Below are 18,808 nucleotides of genomic sequence, written 5' to 3' on the forward strand. Positions count from 1 at the left end.
AGTAAAATTGAGTCGCCAAATATACGTGAGGAATGTCTGAAACGTGGAGTTATACATTTCCTGTTTGAGTGAAGCGACCGGCGTTCTGTTCTCCTGTGACCAAGTGTGAGTGATGAGATAAGTGGCGTAACTATACTGTCCTACAGTGAACTCACCTCTTTTCTTACATTCTAACAAGCTTTAGCAGCGTTAAATCACATCTGCTCCACACAACTAAAGCACTGTTACAGTGCTCGGACAGTCATACTTAAGTATTAGTGCATTCCCAAGCAACGAAAGTGAAAGAGAGAAGTGGGTTCATGCAAGTTACAGCCCTGATTTAAACGAAAGTAAACTGAGAAAGCTGTGAGGCACTGGAAAGCGAGAGAGCGCTGTCTTTCCAGACTAGCTGTTTTTAGCAGCTGGCTAACTTGAAGTAGCGCTCCGTCACTCACACAGCACAGCGAATTGATGATACTGTAGATGAAACGAGACACAAAAGCACCGCTTTCAGTTTAAACGTAGCTAAAAGGAGGACTCCTTTTGTCTGGTGTTGATATATTGCGGTTCACCCCTCAAATTACTATAGAGAAACCCAGTCGTCTGCTAGCTGGTGTGTGAATACTGCGATGTGCTCGACAGGGATGTGGTAGGAGTGATGGCAGTAAGGCGGTGTGATCCATCACTGACGTACCGAGCCAGCAAATGTTTGCTGTTTGTACTAAGTTGACGTTGTTGAGAAACTGAACAGTTTAGCACTGTTAATGGCCACTTGTTTAGCATTTGTAACGGGATAGCCTAGCACTCGTCGCCAGACAGCTAAAAATAATCTGTTTTCTTTCTTAAATTATGAATATTACAAAAACTGCGGCCGTGCTTTTCCAGCTGATTAAAAACAACTCACCCGACACTTTCTCCCACTCTCCCATGACAGATTTGTGAAATGTTCCACTGTTTGGCGAGTGTTTGTCATGATCCGACCATAAAGTATAGTTTAAAACAGCAATTAACTACTCAGGAGCAAAAATCAGCCTTCAAACTTAAAAGAAATAATGATTAGACATTTATTGTGATATGTATCGATATCGAACAATATAAATTTTGTTTATCGTGATAAGATTTTTGGCCATATCGCGCAGCTCTATCTACAACCCTCTATCAATGCAGAATTTAGGCTTGTGATTGGTGATGACTTGGCAAATCACCACTGTAGCTGTAGCCCCCAGTGATAGTACCTCGCTTTGAAAAAATGTTGTTTATTTACTGTTTATTTTAAAGGTAAACATAACGATACACTAGCATTCCGACACATGAGCATAATTTAACTTTTACACATTTTGGGGGAAGTGCATTCTGTCCAAATTTGATATTTGAGTATCTGTAAGGTCAGTGAACGGATAATCATTTAATCACTGGGAAAGAAAAACAAAAAAGGAAGCGAAAAAGGAAGAAAATGGACAATTGACTGTAATGTAGGGCTTACATTTTTGTGTGTCAGCACTAGTGTTGGAAAAATAAAAATTGCAGGACTCAGAGGAATACATTTAAAAACAAGTTTAAGTATTAAAAAGATACCTGAAGAAGAGGTATAGTAGTTTTTCACAATGGATGAGAAACCGAAACTGCCTCCTCAGATAAGCTAATGAGCTAACAGAGCTAACTGACACAACACTGGATGTTGATGGAGACTTTTGTCCTCAGTGGACGACATGCCAATATGATAGCTTCTCTGAGAAATATCTTTTCCCTATTTCTTGGCCTAGCTAATGTCATCTAGAGGAGTTAACCTAGTTAGTGCCTCATCTGAGCCCTCTTCACCTGCTCAGGTCATGTCTTTAACAAATGTCCTTAGCAAAGTGTGGAAGCTTAGGGTAATATAATAGATCTATATATATACTTACTTGCAAATGTCACAAATGTACATTTTCTCAGTCTCCTTGTGATAAAATGTAACAAATACCCAGATAGTGATTTCAGTATTTGAATACTGGGACCTTGAACGGTTAACCAAGTAATTAAGTACCTGTGCAAATCCCTACTCTGGACTGAGTTGATATTTATAAATAACAAATATAAATAGAGTACCGCAAAGTTGACTTGCTGTTTTCCTACCACTGATCACATGCTTCTGTTGTTGTCAGAGCAGGAATTAGAAGTGGCCACTGTCTAAAAAAATTACTGCAAACCCGTGCCTATATGGAAATGTTTTGGTCCAGATTATAAATGCATTCAGTGGAAAATTTGTGCAGGGACCATATGTAGGCTGAGGTTACCGCATTGGATTGTGTTGCTTGTTAAAAGACATGAAATAAGATGAATGATACATGGCCATGGTTTATAATAGACATAAGCCAGATGTGTCACTCTGTCTCAGAGGTGAGTGGCTTAGTATGACTCATTCTTGCATGACAGTATTGTATCCTTGGCAGGGTCTCCCACATTAAACCTGTACTTGTACGTACTTGATGCCATGTCAAACAACAAAAGAAGGAATTAAATGTAGTATGAAATTATATCGTTTAATCAACAGGGATTAAGGATTAATTCTGTGAGAGTGCTGTAGGACAGCCATTGTGACTAGCTCAGAGCTTTAAGAATGAGCTATTAGCAGCACCCATTTTCCTCTAAATAACAAAAGCTGTCCATTATTTCAAGAAATGTATTGGCTATATTTGTGCACTAGTTTATATTGTGTGCATTTCTCATGAAATGAAAAATCTGTGGAGAAGATTGTTGATTGTTAAACAATTTTTTTGAAATCGATAGCAAAGGTTGAGGCTGTGTTAGTGTTTAACCCCTTTGAAAGACATTTATTTCATCTTGTTGCCAACAGATAGCTGCATCCTATGGAAACATTATTTGCATATTTGAGCCTATGCAGATCAGCCCAAAGGAAAAAATACAAACGGTGAGCTTATTTTTACAACCAGATTTCCAGTGATGACCCTTTTTGCATTTCTTGTGCTGTATTGACGCATATTCTGTATTAAATTTCTACAGAAGTTAAACTACCATTGGCAAAAAACTGGCCAGTTCGTTTTGGAGTCTATAGCACACAACCTTGCTTGGAGCCCCACAGGTACATGAGTGTCTATGTACAGATCTGTCTTACAAAGGTCAGCGTTTGCTTTCTTTCTTTTAAACCTTTGTCCATTTTTTTTTCTCTTGTTTACATGTCTGTAGGTACTAGTCTCTTGACTGGGTCAGGTTGCTTACAGTTATGGTCCAATGTGAATTTCTGCTGTAGTGCTGAGGGGGAGACAAGTAGCGATCCTCCATGTTCATGGAGGTGTATATGGCAGTGCAAGTAAGTTGTTAATGGAAGTGCTTGAAATTTGCATGTAACTGAATTGGCTAATTAGATTAAATCTATGGTCAAGGTGCTAATAAAAGTTTCTTCATATTGCCTTTTATTGTTATAGGACTGCTTCACCTATTCACCTAATGAAGTTTTCTCCAGGTGGAGAATTTTTTGCCACTGCAGGACAGGTTGGTACCCAGCACTTCTTGCTACTCATTCATATTGATAGCTTGTAGCATGTTTGCCATTCACACCGTAAACCTTGTCTGAGAAACGTAAGGGTCATCTTGCATTTAGGATGACTGTTTGGTGAAGGTGTGGTACAGCACAAGCAAGTGGCAGTCAGACGTTATGAAGCTTTTCTCTCCCCCTGAGCTTGGCTCTCAAGGGGAGATTGACTTCTCCTTCATCTATTTGGCCCACCCTCGTGCCGTCACTGGCTTCTCCTGGAGGAAGACCAGCAAATACATGCCCAGGTTTGAATCCACAGGTTTTATATACAAAAAAAAACTAAGTGTTTAAAATGCACCAGCACATTGTGATGCATCAGTCTGAAGGTTATTCAGCTGCATTGATTTTAGAGCATTACAATTGATTTTACTTTTTGTTACAATATTCTATAAATGTGTGATCATTTTTGGGCCAACATAGATTTTCAGAATATTCCAAAAACCCTAGTGTATTTTTTTTTAAATATAGTTTACAGTGTAAATACTTTCTTAAGTCACATTTATATTTTCAGTGTATTTTTACATTCTAAATGATCTTAAAGCCATGGTCACACCGAATGCAAGTAAATTCACTTGAATGGGGAAGGATGTGATGACTTCCCTTCTGTAGTGGTAACTGGTTTTGTTTTGCGTTGAGTTCATCTAGGTGAACTTTAACCCTGCAAGAGAGTGAGCTGTGGTATCTTATTTCTGAAAAAAAAAAAACTAATGGATGAATTGCTTCCCAGTTAACACAGTTATGTGTTTCATACAGTTGCAAAAACTAGTTAAAGCTGTTCCAAATAAGAATTGTTAAAATTTAAAAATGTCATTATTTAGTCAGAAAAAAACCCACTAAGATATGGTGTGCGTGCACTGCTTTGAGTTTCCCTGTCAAGCCTGATTTTGGACCATGTCATGTGGCTTTTACATATTAATGGCATACACATTGGCTCAAAAAGAAGGTCTAACTTTATGTCTCAAATGCAAAATGCAAATTAAATGTCTTAAATGCAAATTAAATCCTCAGAAGACATTTTGTCCAAGTTGTTGACTGAGTTCTCTTTGAATATTCTTTCAAAACGCTTGCAGTCATCAGATTCATACACCTGGGGAAGAGTTCAGAAGCACAACCCATGTTACAAAATGTTGTTCCACACGTTGCGTGTAATTACAGGCCTCCAGATTCCCAAAACTTACATAGTGTAGCTATGTAAATCACATCACGTCTCGTCCACCCGTACTGATTATTGCACTGCCCGTTGAAGACGAGGCGACAGTCTGAATTTTGTTTTCTTAATTGTGTCCTAATTAGAGATTTCATGTTGCATTGAATTGTTTCCTAAAGAAATCATAATCACATTTAATTGTTTTGTGGTCAGAGATTTGTACACCCAAAAAACATATCTGCAGTCATACCAGCAAGTCAATTAAGCAGCTTCCTCTCTGCCTCCAGGGGTGCCGTGTGTAATGTGTTACTGACCTGCTGCAAGGACAGTGTGTGTCGGCTATGGGCAGAGACCCTGCTGCCCAGCGACTGTCTGCTGTCTGGACTAAGGCACAATCACAGCAGCAGTAACAACAGCGATGCACTGAAGTCAAATAACATGAAGAAGGCCTTTTGTAATAACAAAGGCCAGAGTGGGACACCACTGGAGGTGAGTCACACCCCTCCCTTTGATCAAAAGACTGAGTAAATGTAGTTGCATATTGGATAATTTATACAGTTACCTGTGTAGAGGATTAGGGCCAAACAGACTTTGCTTTTATGGCTGAACTGATCATGTCAAATTATGCAGTGGACTTTCAAAAGCATAGTGCACTTTCTTTCATGTTCTTTCATGTCTGTGTTATTCTACAGAGAAGCTGATTTATAGCAAAGACTGTCTGATGGGTTTTGTTTTTACCATTGCTGAGATTTGACTTTTATGTTGGATGTCAGAAAAGAGCTTGTTTGCACTAAAAGGGCAGAAATGGACTCGTATACACTCCCATGCAAAAAAATGGCAAAACGTTAAGCGTCTTAACAATGTTTAATGGTCTTAACAACAGATCATTAAACAAATAGACAAAGTAATTTAGTATGGGGTATTTTTTTCCCTTTAATTTCTTTCAATTTTGAAGTCTTGTGAGTAAACTAACAGACAAACTTTTACAGAACTAAGAGTCAGTATTTTTCCACACAGCATTGATGGCTTTAAACAGTTGAAAAGCTTTGCCAGGCTAGTTTGTGTTTGATGTGAGACCAAATATTCTCTATAAAGTTTAAATCTGAACTCCAATCCAAAAGCATCAGTTTGGCTTGACCCATTTTTTTTTTCCACAGGAGTGTAGTTTTAAGCAAAAAGTTGGCTATGGATGTGGCATTTTTAGGAGTTCTTCAACATGAACCTGTTAAATAGAATTGACATAATATATAGTTTTTTATAAGGGTCACAAAGTCCTATTAGCTGTAAACTAAAATATGAGAAAAGTGTTCCATAATATTTTCTAACTACATAACGAACTAATTTAATTGAATAATAATAATAATTATTATTATTTACGTATATTACGTATATTTCATATACTCAGTTTAATTATGTGAGACTCTAATAGTAATAGCACTGGCATTGAATGGTGAATGTGAGTGAAGTGTTGGTGGAGTAATTCCATTAATTCTGACACTCTGTATCTACCACTATGTGCTGAGTTGAATTCTTGAAGGCAGATTTAAGTGACTGTCAGCCTAAATTAGGATAATGCCTAAGTTAGTTATAGCTAAATACAGCCATGTCCACTCGGTGTATGCCGTTCATGCTGCACCAGGTTTTTTGTTTGAATGGTTCTTCTTGCATGCCGCACTCTATTTTTGCTTTTAGTAACGTAAGCATCAACCTAGGCAAATATTATGTAACACGTTAGGTAACCGGCCATAATGTCTAGTAGTTGAGGCAAATCTCAGTGTCAGATGTAAATATTTAGCCTCGGAAAAATTGAATATTTTCAGGCTAGATAAATAGTAAATATGTGACAGGCCATATAAAGATGTATGAAAATGTGGCCCATGGGCTGGTAGTTTAAAACCCCTGGTTTATTGCATTAACATACTGATTCAAGTAGTACAACCCCATTTCCAAAAAAGTTCAGATGCTGTGCAAAACGTAAATAAAAACAGAATGCAATGATGTGCAAATCATTTATCGCCTATATTTAATTGAAAATAGTACAAAGATGACAAATCAAATGTTAAAACTGAGAAGTGGTATTGTTTTTTGCAAAACATGTGCCCATTTTGAATTTAATGCTGGCAACACATTTCAAAAAAGTTGGGACAGGGCAAACAGAAGGCTGATAAAGTTGTGTGATGTTATCAGAAACACCTGGTGGAACATCTCTACTAATAAGGTTAATTGGCAACTGGTTAGTAACATTTTTGGGCATAAAAAGAGCATCCCAGGAGAGGCTATGTCTTTCAGAAGTAAAGATGGGGAGGGGTTCACCGCTCTGTGAAAGTCTGTGCAGGCAAATAGCACAACAGTTCAAGAATAACGTTTCTCAACGTAAAATAGCAAAGAATGGGGATTTCATCATCTACTGTACATAATATCATTAAAACATTCAGAGAATCCAGAGAAATCTCTGTATGCAACGGGAACACTAATATTTTCTGGCTGTGATCTTGGGTCACTCAGGTAGTGCTGCATTATAAACAAAAATGATTGTGGAAATTACTACATGGGCTAAGGAACACGTCCAAAAACCACTGTCTGTGTACACAGTTCGTTGCTGCATCCACAAATGCATGTTAAAACTCTACTATGCAGAGAATAAACCATATATAAACAGGATCCAGAAGCGCCACCACTTTCTCTGGGCCTGAGCTCATTTAAGATGGACTGAGGTGAAGTGGAAAAGTGTTCTGTGGTCTGACGAATCAAAATTTGAAATTCCTTTTGGAAATCATGGATTTCAAAGTATTTTTAGTTTTATTATTTAGTTTAAGTATTTTTAACCTTTATTTTACCAGGCAAGATATTAAGAACAAAATTTTTTATTTACGATATCAGCTTAGCAAGTGCCAGAAGAAACTTAGTGTGGAGGGAGGGGAGAGGGTAACAGAATAAAATGAGACCAAAAATAAGAGAAAACAATCAGACAAAAGAAAAATGACTTACAGAGGTCATTAAAACTGTACTGTGATACAAAAATTTACAAGTGTCAATAAAAATGTCATAAAGTAGGCCCTGACAAGCAGTGACTGAAATTAATGTATCCAGTTTTAGTGTTTTCTCTAAAAAATTCCAGTCATTGGCAGTGGCAGACTGGACTAACATAAGGCTGTGTTATAGGGACATAACGATGTGTTTACTTTAGGGGTCCTTACTTCGATGTAATGGGAGGACTGCATGTTATACTTAGCCACAGATTATAGCTACAGTAACTGACTTAAATAAGGTGGAGAGCAACCAAGGAGAGTTTTATAAATAAGCATACACTAGTGCATGGTACGATGAGAGAGGACAATTTGACCAGCGGGAAAAAAAGTGGTGCGTTTAGAAAGGGGCCAGATGTTATGTCAATAAAAACTTTCAAAATGGCAGTAACATCCATAAACTGAACGAAAACCAGACTGTATGGTGGAGAAAATGTTATGGTCCTCAAGATAGTTAGTTAGCTGTTTGTGGACAAGTTTCTCCGAAAGCTTAGAAATGCATGGTAAATATGGATATAGGCCTGTAACAGTTTAAGTCAGCCTCATCACCACTCTTAAAAAGAGGATGTACAATGGCTGCCTTCCAGTCAACTGGTAATTCAGCAGTTCTAATGGAAAGATTAAAAATGTCTGTTTCATTGCCTTGCAATGAATTAGAGCTGCAGTGTTGAAAAAGAAAAGAGCTAATCCATCTGACCTAGTCGGCTTTTTGGGATCAACTGAGTGCAATTCCTTTAAAACTTTTTTCTGTAAAGGGTTGTAACTGTGAGAGGCTGCATGAAAATAAGGTTTAAATATTGGACATAAGGCTAAAAAAAAATTGTGCGCTAAACTGGCCTGCCTGCAGTTCAGACCTGACATCCACTAAAAACATTTGGTGCATTATGAAACAAAAAATAGAACAAAGGAGACTCTGAACCATTGAGCAGCTGAAATCCTGTATCAAGTGAAAATAATAAAAAAAAAATTCACTTTCAAAACTATAGCAGTTGGTCTCCTCAGTTCCCAAAAGCTTACAGAATGCTGTTAAAAGAAGAGGCGATGTAACAGTGGTAAACATGCCCCCGTCCCAACTTTTTTGGCATCACATTCAGAATGGGCATATTTTTTTCCAAAAAAACAATACAATTTCCCTGTTTCAACATTTGATATGTTGTCTTTGTACAATTTTCCATTAAATGATTTGCGCATCATTGCATTTTTTATCAGCGTTTTTATTTACATTTTGCACAGAATCTCAACAATTGTTTGAAAATGGGGTTGTAATAATAGAATAGGCAAAAGCCTTTAATTCAACTGGTAAATAAGTGAAAAGTGTTTGCATATTCAAAAATGCTGATCTGTTCTGTTTATCTCACTCAGCTGAACTTGACTGAATCGTGGCGAGGGCCGATCAGGTGCACGGCCCAGCTAGCTCACACAGGGCTGCTACCTCATCAGCAGAACAAGCATTACACTCACAGAGCCAGCACCCCTCATGCCAATGCTCTGTGCCACTTCCACATCGCTGCTAGCATCAACCCAGCCACAGGTAATTGCAGCATCAGCTACTTTTGACCTCAGTGTCAGTTTCATATCCTTTGACCATCCAACTACCAACTTTCTGCACTTCAACTTTCATTAAAGCCTGTCTACTTATTTTTTTTTTTTATTTTCTTCTATTAGCTGTAGTTTTTGTGATGTTTTAACAATGAACTGGCAGAGAAACAGTGGTGGTGTTTTTTTTTTCTGTTAAGAAATTTTTGAAATGACATTTTCTGCCGTTTCTTTAGTTCGGTGTGAGTTGGGGTTGGACTAAATTTGGCACAAGTGACATCAGATCAACCAAAGTACCAATCAGCATTATGTACATGTAAACGCCAGGTACTCGTGTTCCTCTCCCTCACATAAAGTGATTGCTCTTCCGCTGCTCTGAGTCCCAGACTAAACTCCCAGCAAGTACATTATTAAAGCTTTTTTCACATTTGTTAACATTGCTTTTATGAAGGTGTATTACACCAGTGTTTTGTATCGTAGTTAGACACTGCTTGGTCCTTGTGTTAGCCACCTGTTACAGGATCCTACTATAAGCGATTAACTTCGTTTACAAGAGAGTGATAGGTGTGGTCAGCCTTAACTGTAGAAATAAAACACGTTAGCCATGCCCCCTAACATCAAGGCTCGCAGTGTTTCCCCGCAATTGCACTCTACAGGTGTGGCACACAAGAAATTTCTTTACCATGTCCACAAATATGACTATGCCGACTCATAACAGGAGCTTGTGTGATCAGCCCAGCCGTTAGCTAGCTACCTATAGGTTATGGATATAATGTTAGTTCTGCTGAGTTTTTTTAAATGTCAGACACAATATGCCTGTGATCTACGTGTAATAAGATGAAAGCCTGAGTTCTCAACCATTAGCTGTAAAGTGTATGTAGATCTCTAAAATGACCATTACAAGCTTGTTCTCTGTTTTGCACCTTTTTATTTACTATTTAAAGATTGATCAAGAAGTGCAAGAAGAGCACTTATCTATTAAATTCTTATATTACTTACTATTAAATTGTATTAGTTTATACATATTTTGTGAATTTAACACTGGAAAACACTTCTCTGTGGCATATCTTTAATACTAAAAAAATTTACAACTTTTGAAACCATGATGGCAGGATCTTCAGCATTACTGACTGTGGAGTACTATTTAAAAGAAGACATGAAAAATGAAGGAGGTTAAAAAAAATGTAAATGATAACATTAAGAAAGGACTGCTGAACAGTGTGGTATTGATATACATGGTGATGGTCTATGAACTTTAATGGATAATGAGCTGGTCTTGTGAAACGAATTCTCTTTCAGTTATGTGTCTGAGTGAGTTTTGTGTCTGAGTGAGATGTTTGCCTTGGTGAGTAGGTCCAAAGCTGGAAAGATTATGTCGGAGTGTGGGAGGAAGTTATTCGTGTTTAAGATGTGGTTCTACCACTGTGACCACACACATTTTAAATGTCAGTTGAATTTCAGCAGTGAGAATTCTGGAATGATTTTCTACCTAGTGCTGAAGTGCAGAACTGCTTGAAAGTTTCAATAAGTCCAGTGGTCTTGCCAGCATATATAGTTCTATAATTTGTACAGGCAGTCCAAAATTTTATTTGTAAATATGTTCATTTACAAGTCATGTACATTTACAAGTTTGGTTATCTAGTGGCAAATGTGCTGTGTTAATCCAGATATCCCGTTACTGCCCTCCATCTCGTCACTGAGCGGATCAGATGAGGAGGAGCCTGGTGGACCTTTTACTGTCCATTGGCTTAACAACAAAGAGTTGCAGCTCACTCTCACCATGGAGGTGTTTCTTCAGCAGATCAGGAGCAGTTTGGAGCAGCAGAACCAACCCCAGGCCAGCCAGGCTGACGAAGGTTTGTATTATTCATGAATGGGGTTCTCACATTTGATGCCTTTTGATGACATTTTCTCAATACGTGATGTGTATCATGATATTTCATTTTTCTTTAAGGACTGACAATAGATAGTTGTCTTTATGTACTGACAGTACCCATTTATCGTGTTGTTATTTATTATGCTAATGGTGTGTCCCTCACCCCAAATTGATGGTTGAGTTTGAGATCACCTTTGATGGTGGCTTATCTTACATTTCAGAATAACCTTCCACACGTTGGTCATCTAGATCAGAGCTTCCCCACTACTGGACCGCGGACCGGTACCAGACAGTGGATCATTTAACCAAGTCTAACTGCTGAAATCTACTATTTTCATACTATCATTAATGTAACTAATAATATTATACAAGATTCTTTATTTAAGCCCTAATTCTTCCCATTAAATTTCATGGACATGTCGTCTCTGTGGTCTGTGTGCATGCATTCTGGTTGTTATTGGCTGCTTTCAGCTGAAGGATTTCTGTGCAAACACAGAAAAAACATGGAAAACAAGAACAAAATGATACCAAGATGATCAAAAAATATTAAAGTTCATCCACACAGCAGAAATAACTGCTGCAAGATAGAAGAAGCAGCAATATGCTCAGGAGAGAATCACCAGAAGTGCCAATTCGTAAAATATATACCAATTTAGGAAATGTCTGCTGATCTTCCAACAACACGCATTTCTAAAATGCAGCCAGTGCAAAGTATTTCATGCAAGCCCCTCTATATTCAGTAGCATTAATACCAGCCACACATCACAACCAGCGCAACAGCTTTTGGGCATCATCAACCACCAAACAACCCCCGCCCCTCCACCATCCGGTCTGTGAAAGCCAATGTGGGTTGGGCATTGGTCCATACTGTTAACAAAGGTTGGGAACCACTGGTCTAGATGTTTGGGACACGCTCTATAGAGCTTGACGGCATGTAAGCCAACACTTCTGTGTTGAACCAAGTAAAATAAATAAAACTTTCTTCATTCACGGTACAGACTTTGACGAGGAAGGCAATGCTGTAAGCCCTGAAGACAAAAAAGGAGAGGCGAACGTTGATGCAGCCTCCAGCCCTCTCCCCAAAGCTGCGGTGGAACACCAGGTGGATGTGTTGCTGGGTGACTGGAACAGGGGGGCGGACATGCTCTTCAGCATCCACCCCATGGATGGCTCTCTGCTGGTGTGGCACGTAGACTGGCTGGATGAGTATCAGCCCGGAATGTTTCGTCAGGCACAGGTAGGCGAAACAGGCTACTTATTTTCTTATGTACATTATGCCAGTAGCCCTCATGTAAAATGGGATTGTTAGGATTGTTTGTGTTTAAATTTGCCTGTGTTTGCTCAGTGACTCAGGATTTTCACCAGGAAACATCTTAGGCCCTCGAGTAGGGCGTTGATGGGTTAAACAGGATAACAGCAGAAGTTATTTTATAAACATACACAGGCATATGTGTTTTTTTTTATTTTATGTGTTTGTTTTGTTTTTGAAATTCACTTTGTCTGTTGCACTCATTCTGCTGGCTTAGATTTTCACAATTCTTCACACTTTTAAGACTGCCTGGTGATTTGTAATTGTCAGCCTGTGTAGCTGATGCAGCCTATGCTTTGCAAATGTATTGTTGACCTGCTAGGCTTTTCCAGGCTGATGTGGTAGGGCAGTGCCAGAATCATTTACTACTGCAGCACAGGTAGCTGAATTAACAAGTTTAGTCCACAGCATGGTATGGAGCAGTGGGATTTACAATGAGAGATTTGATGTTAAACTATATATATTATGTAAAAACTTATGTTCATGTGTTTATTTCATTTTAAAAATAATACAATTCATGCATTTGTAGCATGTTGAAGTATATATTTTTCTCCCACAAGCAATCCCTGTGACCCTGTGACATAGTAATTTGGGCAACTGGTTTGCTGATCAGTTGTGCACTGTATTGTTCTCCTCATCTTCCCATCACAGGTGTCTTTCGTGTCCCGAATACCAGTTGCCTTCCCCACTGGTGATGCCAACTCGCTTAGCCGTAGCGTGGTGATGTACGCCTGCAACAAAAATGTGGACCTGGCCATCCAACACGGCCGCCAGCGCCCCGCGGGCTTGCCCCGCTCCTCCTCAGTCCTGATTGGACTAGGCCAGAGCAAGCCATGCTCCAACAGCCTCCGTCTGAGCATTTTCACCCCTAACGTGCTGATGATCTCAAAGCATGCAGACGGTTCCCTCAATCAGTGGGCAGTCAGCTTCGCTGAAGGCTCGGCATTCTCGACTGTGCTAAGTGTTTCACACAAGTCCCGCTACTGTGGCCACCGCTTTCACCTCAACGACCTAGCCTGCCACTCGCTACTGCCCCTGCTACTCACCACCTCACATCACAATGCTCTGCGCACACCTGAGGTAGAAAACATCCTGGCCCAATCTTTACCTGGCCCCGCCTCCTCGGGCCAGAAGACCCGGGCAACCCTAAGCGCTGTGTCCCAGGATCCAAACGCTATCTACAGTGAGCTGATTCTGTGGAGGGTTGACCCAGTTGGTCCTCTCTCCTTCTCAGGGGGTGTATCTGAGCTTGCCAGGATCAACTCCCTCCATGCCTCGGCCTTCTCCAATGTGGCCTGGCTCCCAACTCTTATCCCCAGCAACTGTCTTGGTAAGGGTATCTCCTCTTTGTGACCTGGCTCGCTCACTCACTCACTCATTTGCCTTCAGCAAGCTGAAGGGGAGCTATTGCCAGTAAGTTTACTTTTATATGCACAATTGCACACAAGGGAAGTGTCTCACAAATGCACCTGTATTTACGATCGTAAGCTTCCCTATACATGAAGTAAAAGGCTTTAAGCGCCCTACATAAGTATGCAAATGCAAAGAACATTCAATACTGTTACAGTTGTTTAAGACAGCTGTTTACTGTTATTGGGAATGTTCACTTAACCGGAATAAGGATACTTGAGCTATGCTGAGGAAATGACCACAGGCAAAGGAATTCTATGTAAGAGTGGCACTTTTCATCAGTGGTACTGTGTTCTTCTTTTCTTGTGTTCTAAATTCTTGGAACGTTTTACTATGAGTTTCTGTCCTTGTCTAATGATTACTCTTTTATTTTGTATTTGTAAGGTGTATATGGCAATTCGCCAAGTGCCTGCTTTGTCGCAAGTGATGGCCACTTCCTGAGACTGTATCAAGCAGTCATTGAAGCCAAGAAGCTGCTGAGTGAACTTTCCAATCCTGAAATATCAGTAAGAGCAAGCTGTATGTCCAGTGTGGCCTGTTGACCAAGTATAATTAGTTAAAACAAAAAAAAAGCCTCACGCTTAATTTTTTTTTATTCTGTTCAGAAATATGTTGGGGAAGTGTTCAACATCATAAGTCAGCAGTCTACTGCAAGGCCAGGTTGCATCATCGAGCTTGAGGCCATTACAGACTTTGTACGTATATGCTCTCACACTCACATAGCAGTCACAAAAAGTGAAGAACTATACAACAGTTATGGTAAATATTATTGTGGTTAGTTCTTTGTTTGAATACATAATCATAGCACTGTTTAATAGAAATTATAGGTTATGTGCCCTTGAGCCCATTTGCCACTGCTGAGGCTTTATGCTGCTTCTTAATGTCTCCACAGCAGGGAAAGGAGATCCAGCTGTTACATGTGTTTGAGGAAGACCTGATCTTGGGAAACGAGAAAAATGATGAGTGTTCACAGGAGCTCCCGCCTGCCGAGACCGGTAGGGAGCATCTCAGAAATTCCATTTGATCTTTGCCAACTTTCTTTTTGATGCTGTGAAATTCAAAGTGCCCATGTCCTTCACTTAGTCTCTAGCCCGGCACTCTTCTCTGCACGTTTCTTTCTGGTGGTGATCGAGTTTACCCAGAGCAGAAGATCACTCCTACATATGTGGCATCTGCAGCTGGCAGCAGTTCCTGTTGCTATCGGTGCGTATGTGATTTTACACAGAAAACATTCTCTTTGTCGTTTGTCCAGTAGCAGTTTAGAGTGTAAACACATTTTTGCTGACTATTGATGCAATTTTTGCAACGGTTGTAACAAGGTTTCCTATTTTATAGTTTTTTGTGATTTAAATTTATTGTTCTTATTTTTTTCCAGAGGAGACCTCAACTCCTGTTGATAAAGACATATCGGCTTCGTCACCCATCAACAACTTTAACTTTGAGTCTTTCAGCTCTCCACCATCCCAGAGATCTAAGTTGAGCAGGTCCAACCTGCGAAGTGCATTTCGCCTCACTCTGACTAATGAGAGGGTTTTTAGTCAGGAGCTGAGCCTTCCAGAGGGAGTTGAGGTTACACGCGTAACTCCAGCAGCAGGTGTTGACTGATGCTTTTTGTCTCTGGCCAAGGCCATCCTAAACTAATGAAACATATCACTTGATGTTTTGTTGCTTCTGTTTAGCATGCAGAGTATCTGTTAACCACAAATCAGTTTTGATTAGCTAAGCAATTTGTTTTATTATACATGTGCTACAAATTATTCAGTGAAATCTAATTGTTGTAAGGAAACACGATTAAATCCCTCTTGCATTCATTGCAGGCCACTTGAGCTCATCATCCTTGCAGCCAGCTGGACGAGCTCCGTATCTTCTTGCCACGTCATGTTCTGATGGGACTGTGAGGTTTTGGAGTTGTAGCACAGCCTCTGACAATGATACTTCTGATGAAATTGCACCTACCTACTTCTGGGATGAATGGCCTTTACTGGTGGAAGAAGGTCTAGCCAATACCAGTGCAGTGAGCGTTCCTGGCTGGCCGGTAGGCGTCAGCTGCTGCCACACTAGCAGAGTGGCCGTGGCCTACAAGGATTTGAAACCTCAGGGACTTACTAAGGAGCCCCTTATTCATGTGAGTATATTCCAGTGTGAGTCCACAGGAGGGTCCCAGTGGATGCTAGAGCAGACTCTTAAAGTGGATAGTTTGGGAAGTATTCCTAGCAATGGCTCTGATAAACACCTGATTGTGCCAAGCCTCCAGGATGGTTTGGTGGGGCCTGGGGACTGTTTAGGCACCAGTGGTAAAAGTCTTGTTCACCTAGACTGGGTTTCTAGAGAGGATGGTTCTCACATACTGACGGTAGGTCTTGGATCTAAACTGTACATGTATGGACCTCTTCTGGGTAAACCTCCGGAGCTGGGCCTGTCTGACAGCAGCAGGGAGCGCTGTTTTTCCCGGCTTGTTCTGTTGCGGGTAGTGGACTTGGTGTCCTCTGTAGAGGGTTCCTTACCCATTCCAGTATCCCTGTCCTGGGTTAGAGATGGTATTCTGGTAGTGGGCATGGACTGTGAGATGCATGTCTACTCCCAGTGGCAACCACCAGCTCCAGCCAAATCAGCAATGACCACATGTGATACAAATGTTGGCAGTGTTAGCTCTCTTATAGCAGCAGTGAAGCAAGAGGGGTTAAGTCTTCAGCCTCCAAAAAAGACTCTCACCAGGTCTATGACCAGTCTAGCACAGAAGCTTAGTGGCAAAAGGACAATGTATGACCTTCCAGCTGAGATGGAGGACTACGGCTTATTTGAGGCTGCACATCACCTGTTCCCCACCCTTCCTCAGTATCACCCAGTGCAGCTTTTAGAGCTGATGGACCTGGGAAAGGTGCGACGGGCCAAAGCCATCCTGTCTCATCTGGTCAAGTGCATAGCTGGAGAGATAGTGGCTCTGAAGGACACTGCCGTCAACCAGGAGCGGCGTTTACGATCCCTCACAATCAGTGCAAGCGGCAGCACTGCCAGGGATCCCAGAATGTTTAGCAAGACAGAGAATCCAGACTACACGGAGATCGACTCCATCCCACCTCTGCCTCTGTATGCTCTGCTTGCTGCAGATGAAGAGACAACCCCCAAAGCCAAAGACAAAACGGCCAGCATCCATGGTGACAGTGGCCACAGCTCCAGTCGGACAGACACCTACGACGAGCTTTTCCAGGCCACCACTGTGAGCTTGGATGATGTGGATCCTTTAGATGACGAGGACGATGATTCTAATGCCAAAGTCATCGATCTGTCCCAGTATAGTCCAACTTTCTTTGGCCCAGAGCATGCTCAGGTTCTGTCCAGCCACCTGCTTCACTCCAGCCTGCCAGGCCTGACGCGAATGGAGCAGATGTCCCTCATGGCCTTGGCTGACACTATCGCCTCCGCCAGCACAGACATCGGGGAAAGTCAAGGGAAAAGTCAAGGTTGATACCTTTTGTTTACTACGAAGTTATCTAGCTCCAGTACTGAAGGGCCATACACAGAAGAAAAAAGAAGTTGTTGAATTTACCTGATTCCAATATGTAATCAGTTACACACAAATGAAATATTATCAATTTTAAGTATGTGATTAACATAAGTTTTAAGTAGTTACTCATAGTATGTAACTTATTTAATTCATGTTGAGCCAGTGTACCCATATGAATCATGTAAATTTAAAGCAACCCTTTAAGCAACTTTTTTTTTCAGTGTAGTACAATTTCCCTGCTCAGACACACATTGTTCATCTCAACAGTTAGTTAACAGGGGCCATATTACACAATATCTTAAGTCTGAAATCTTATCTTGTTTAGTCACCATGAAACTTCAGTTGGACTGAGGACAGAAGCTTTTACAGAACAACTGTTCTTAAGTTCATAATCTTATCCTAACTCCAGCTACGAACACAGTATTACAGAAACATCCTAACCAGACAAAATTTCCTAAATTCTGTCATAACTTTAAGACAACCTCAGAGGTAACTTAACGTCTGTTTTAACCATTTGTTTTTATTGTTTTATGCAATGACAGGCAGCATAGTTCACTGTAACTAGCATAATGACGTTAAATTTATCTGCATTGAAAACGGTGCTTTGACGGAGCAGTTTTTATTGTTGTAACAGCGTTTTAAAAGCCTCAGACACTCATATTACCTTTGTGTTAATGTTAATGAAAACCCGTCAGACAAAATATTACAGTTGAGGGTGGTGAATAATGAGGAGACAGAACTGAATATGTTGCTGTTTATTAGGTGAAATAACATTAGCGCGTTTGGGTAAACAAACTGGGGAGCAGTGAAGCAGTGAGCACTGATAAACATCATGAAGTGCTGTCACAATATTCTTAACTTTGAGTTTATTGCGTTTTAGTTGACCTCTTTTACATTAGTAACGGTAGCTGTCTGGCTAACTAACTTGATTGTATTGATTACGTGTTTACGTTTCAGCTGCGCGTATGGTTGGTTGCTAGGTAGCAGACATGACAGTTGATTGTCGATTTCAATTGAGTAAGTTAGGCTAACTTTTAGATAAGATGCTATAAGATTCCTAAATTAAGATAAGATTTACTTTTGTAATACGAATTTGTGGAAAATCTTATCTTGGTCTGACAGATCTTAACTTCAGAAAAAAGACAGGACGTTTTTTGTAATACGGCCCCTGGTTCCAGTTATCAACACTGTAAAGAGTAAGTCTCTCAAAGGAAGCATTTCACATCAGACCAATTTCAGTGACTCTTTACATTTAAGGCAAGGAAAGTCATTATTTTTCAGTTATGCTTTGCATTTTAGCTCTGTCGTTTATGATTTTCTTTTTTTTCAGCATTTTATTTTTAAAAATTATAAATTGTCTAATGTACCTCATAGAAACCAGGAAATTGTTTCAAAAACAGTCATTTTCACACTGCTGAGTGTCAGGCGACAAGTCTGCGTTGACAGGCGCAGGAAAATGATTTTTTTTTTTTAAATCAATATTTTTAA

At 40.1% G+C, this 18,808-nt stretch overlaps 1 protein-coding gene across 2 annotated transcripts in view; it reads left to right on the forward strand.

Moving 5' to 3' along the window:
• dmxl1 (Dmx-like 1) overlaps positions 1-18,808 on the forward strand; it is a 44,099-nt gene that overhangs the window by 2,842 nt on the left and 22,449 nt on the right. For both annotated transcript variants that reach the window (XM_036578469.1, XM_036578470.1), the window contains exons 4-19: positions 2,813-2,887; positions 2,980-3,058; positions 3,163-3,286; positions 3,402-3,468; positions 3,578-3,756; positions 4,946-5,147; positions 9,047-9,215; positions 10,888-11,076; positions 12,095-12,333; positions 13,057-13,735; positions 14,200-14,321; positions 14,421-14,510; positions 14,708-14,810; positions 14,899-15,018; positions 15,191-15,409; positions 15,633-17,276. In XM_036578469.1, the coding sequence (XP_036434362.1) occupies positions 2,813-2,887; positions 2,980-3,058; positions 3,163-3,286; positions 3,402-3,468; positions 3,578-3,756; positions 4,946-5,147; positions 9,047-9,215; positions 10,888-11,076; positions 12,095-12,333; positions 13,057-13,735; positions 14,200-14,321; positions 14,421-14,510; positions 14,708-14,810; positions 14,899-15,018; positions 15,191-15,409; positions 15,633-17,276 (4,300 nt within the window). The remainder of the gene's footprint in view (positions 1-2,812; positions 2,888-2,979; positions 3,059-3,162; positions 3,287-3,401; positions 3,469-3,577; positions 3,757-4,945; positions 5,148-9,046; positions 9,216-10,887; positions 11,077-12,094; positions 12,334-13,056; positions 13,736-14,199; positions 14,322-14,420; positions 14,511-14,707; positions 14,811-14,898; positions 15,019-15,190; positions 15,410-15,632; positions 17,277-18,808) is intronic.

This window comes from Colossoma macropomum, unplaced genomic scaffold (assembly GCF_904425465.1).
Source record: "Colossoma macropomum unplaced genomic scaffold, Colossoma_macropomum, whole genome shotgun sequence".
NCBI lineage: Eukaryota > Metazoa > Chordata > Actinopteri > Characiformes > Serrasalmidae > Colossoma > Colossoma macropomum.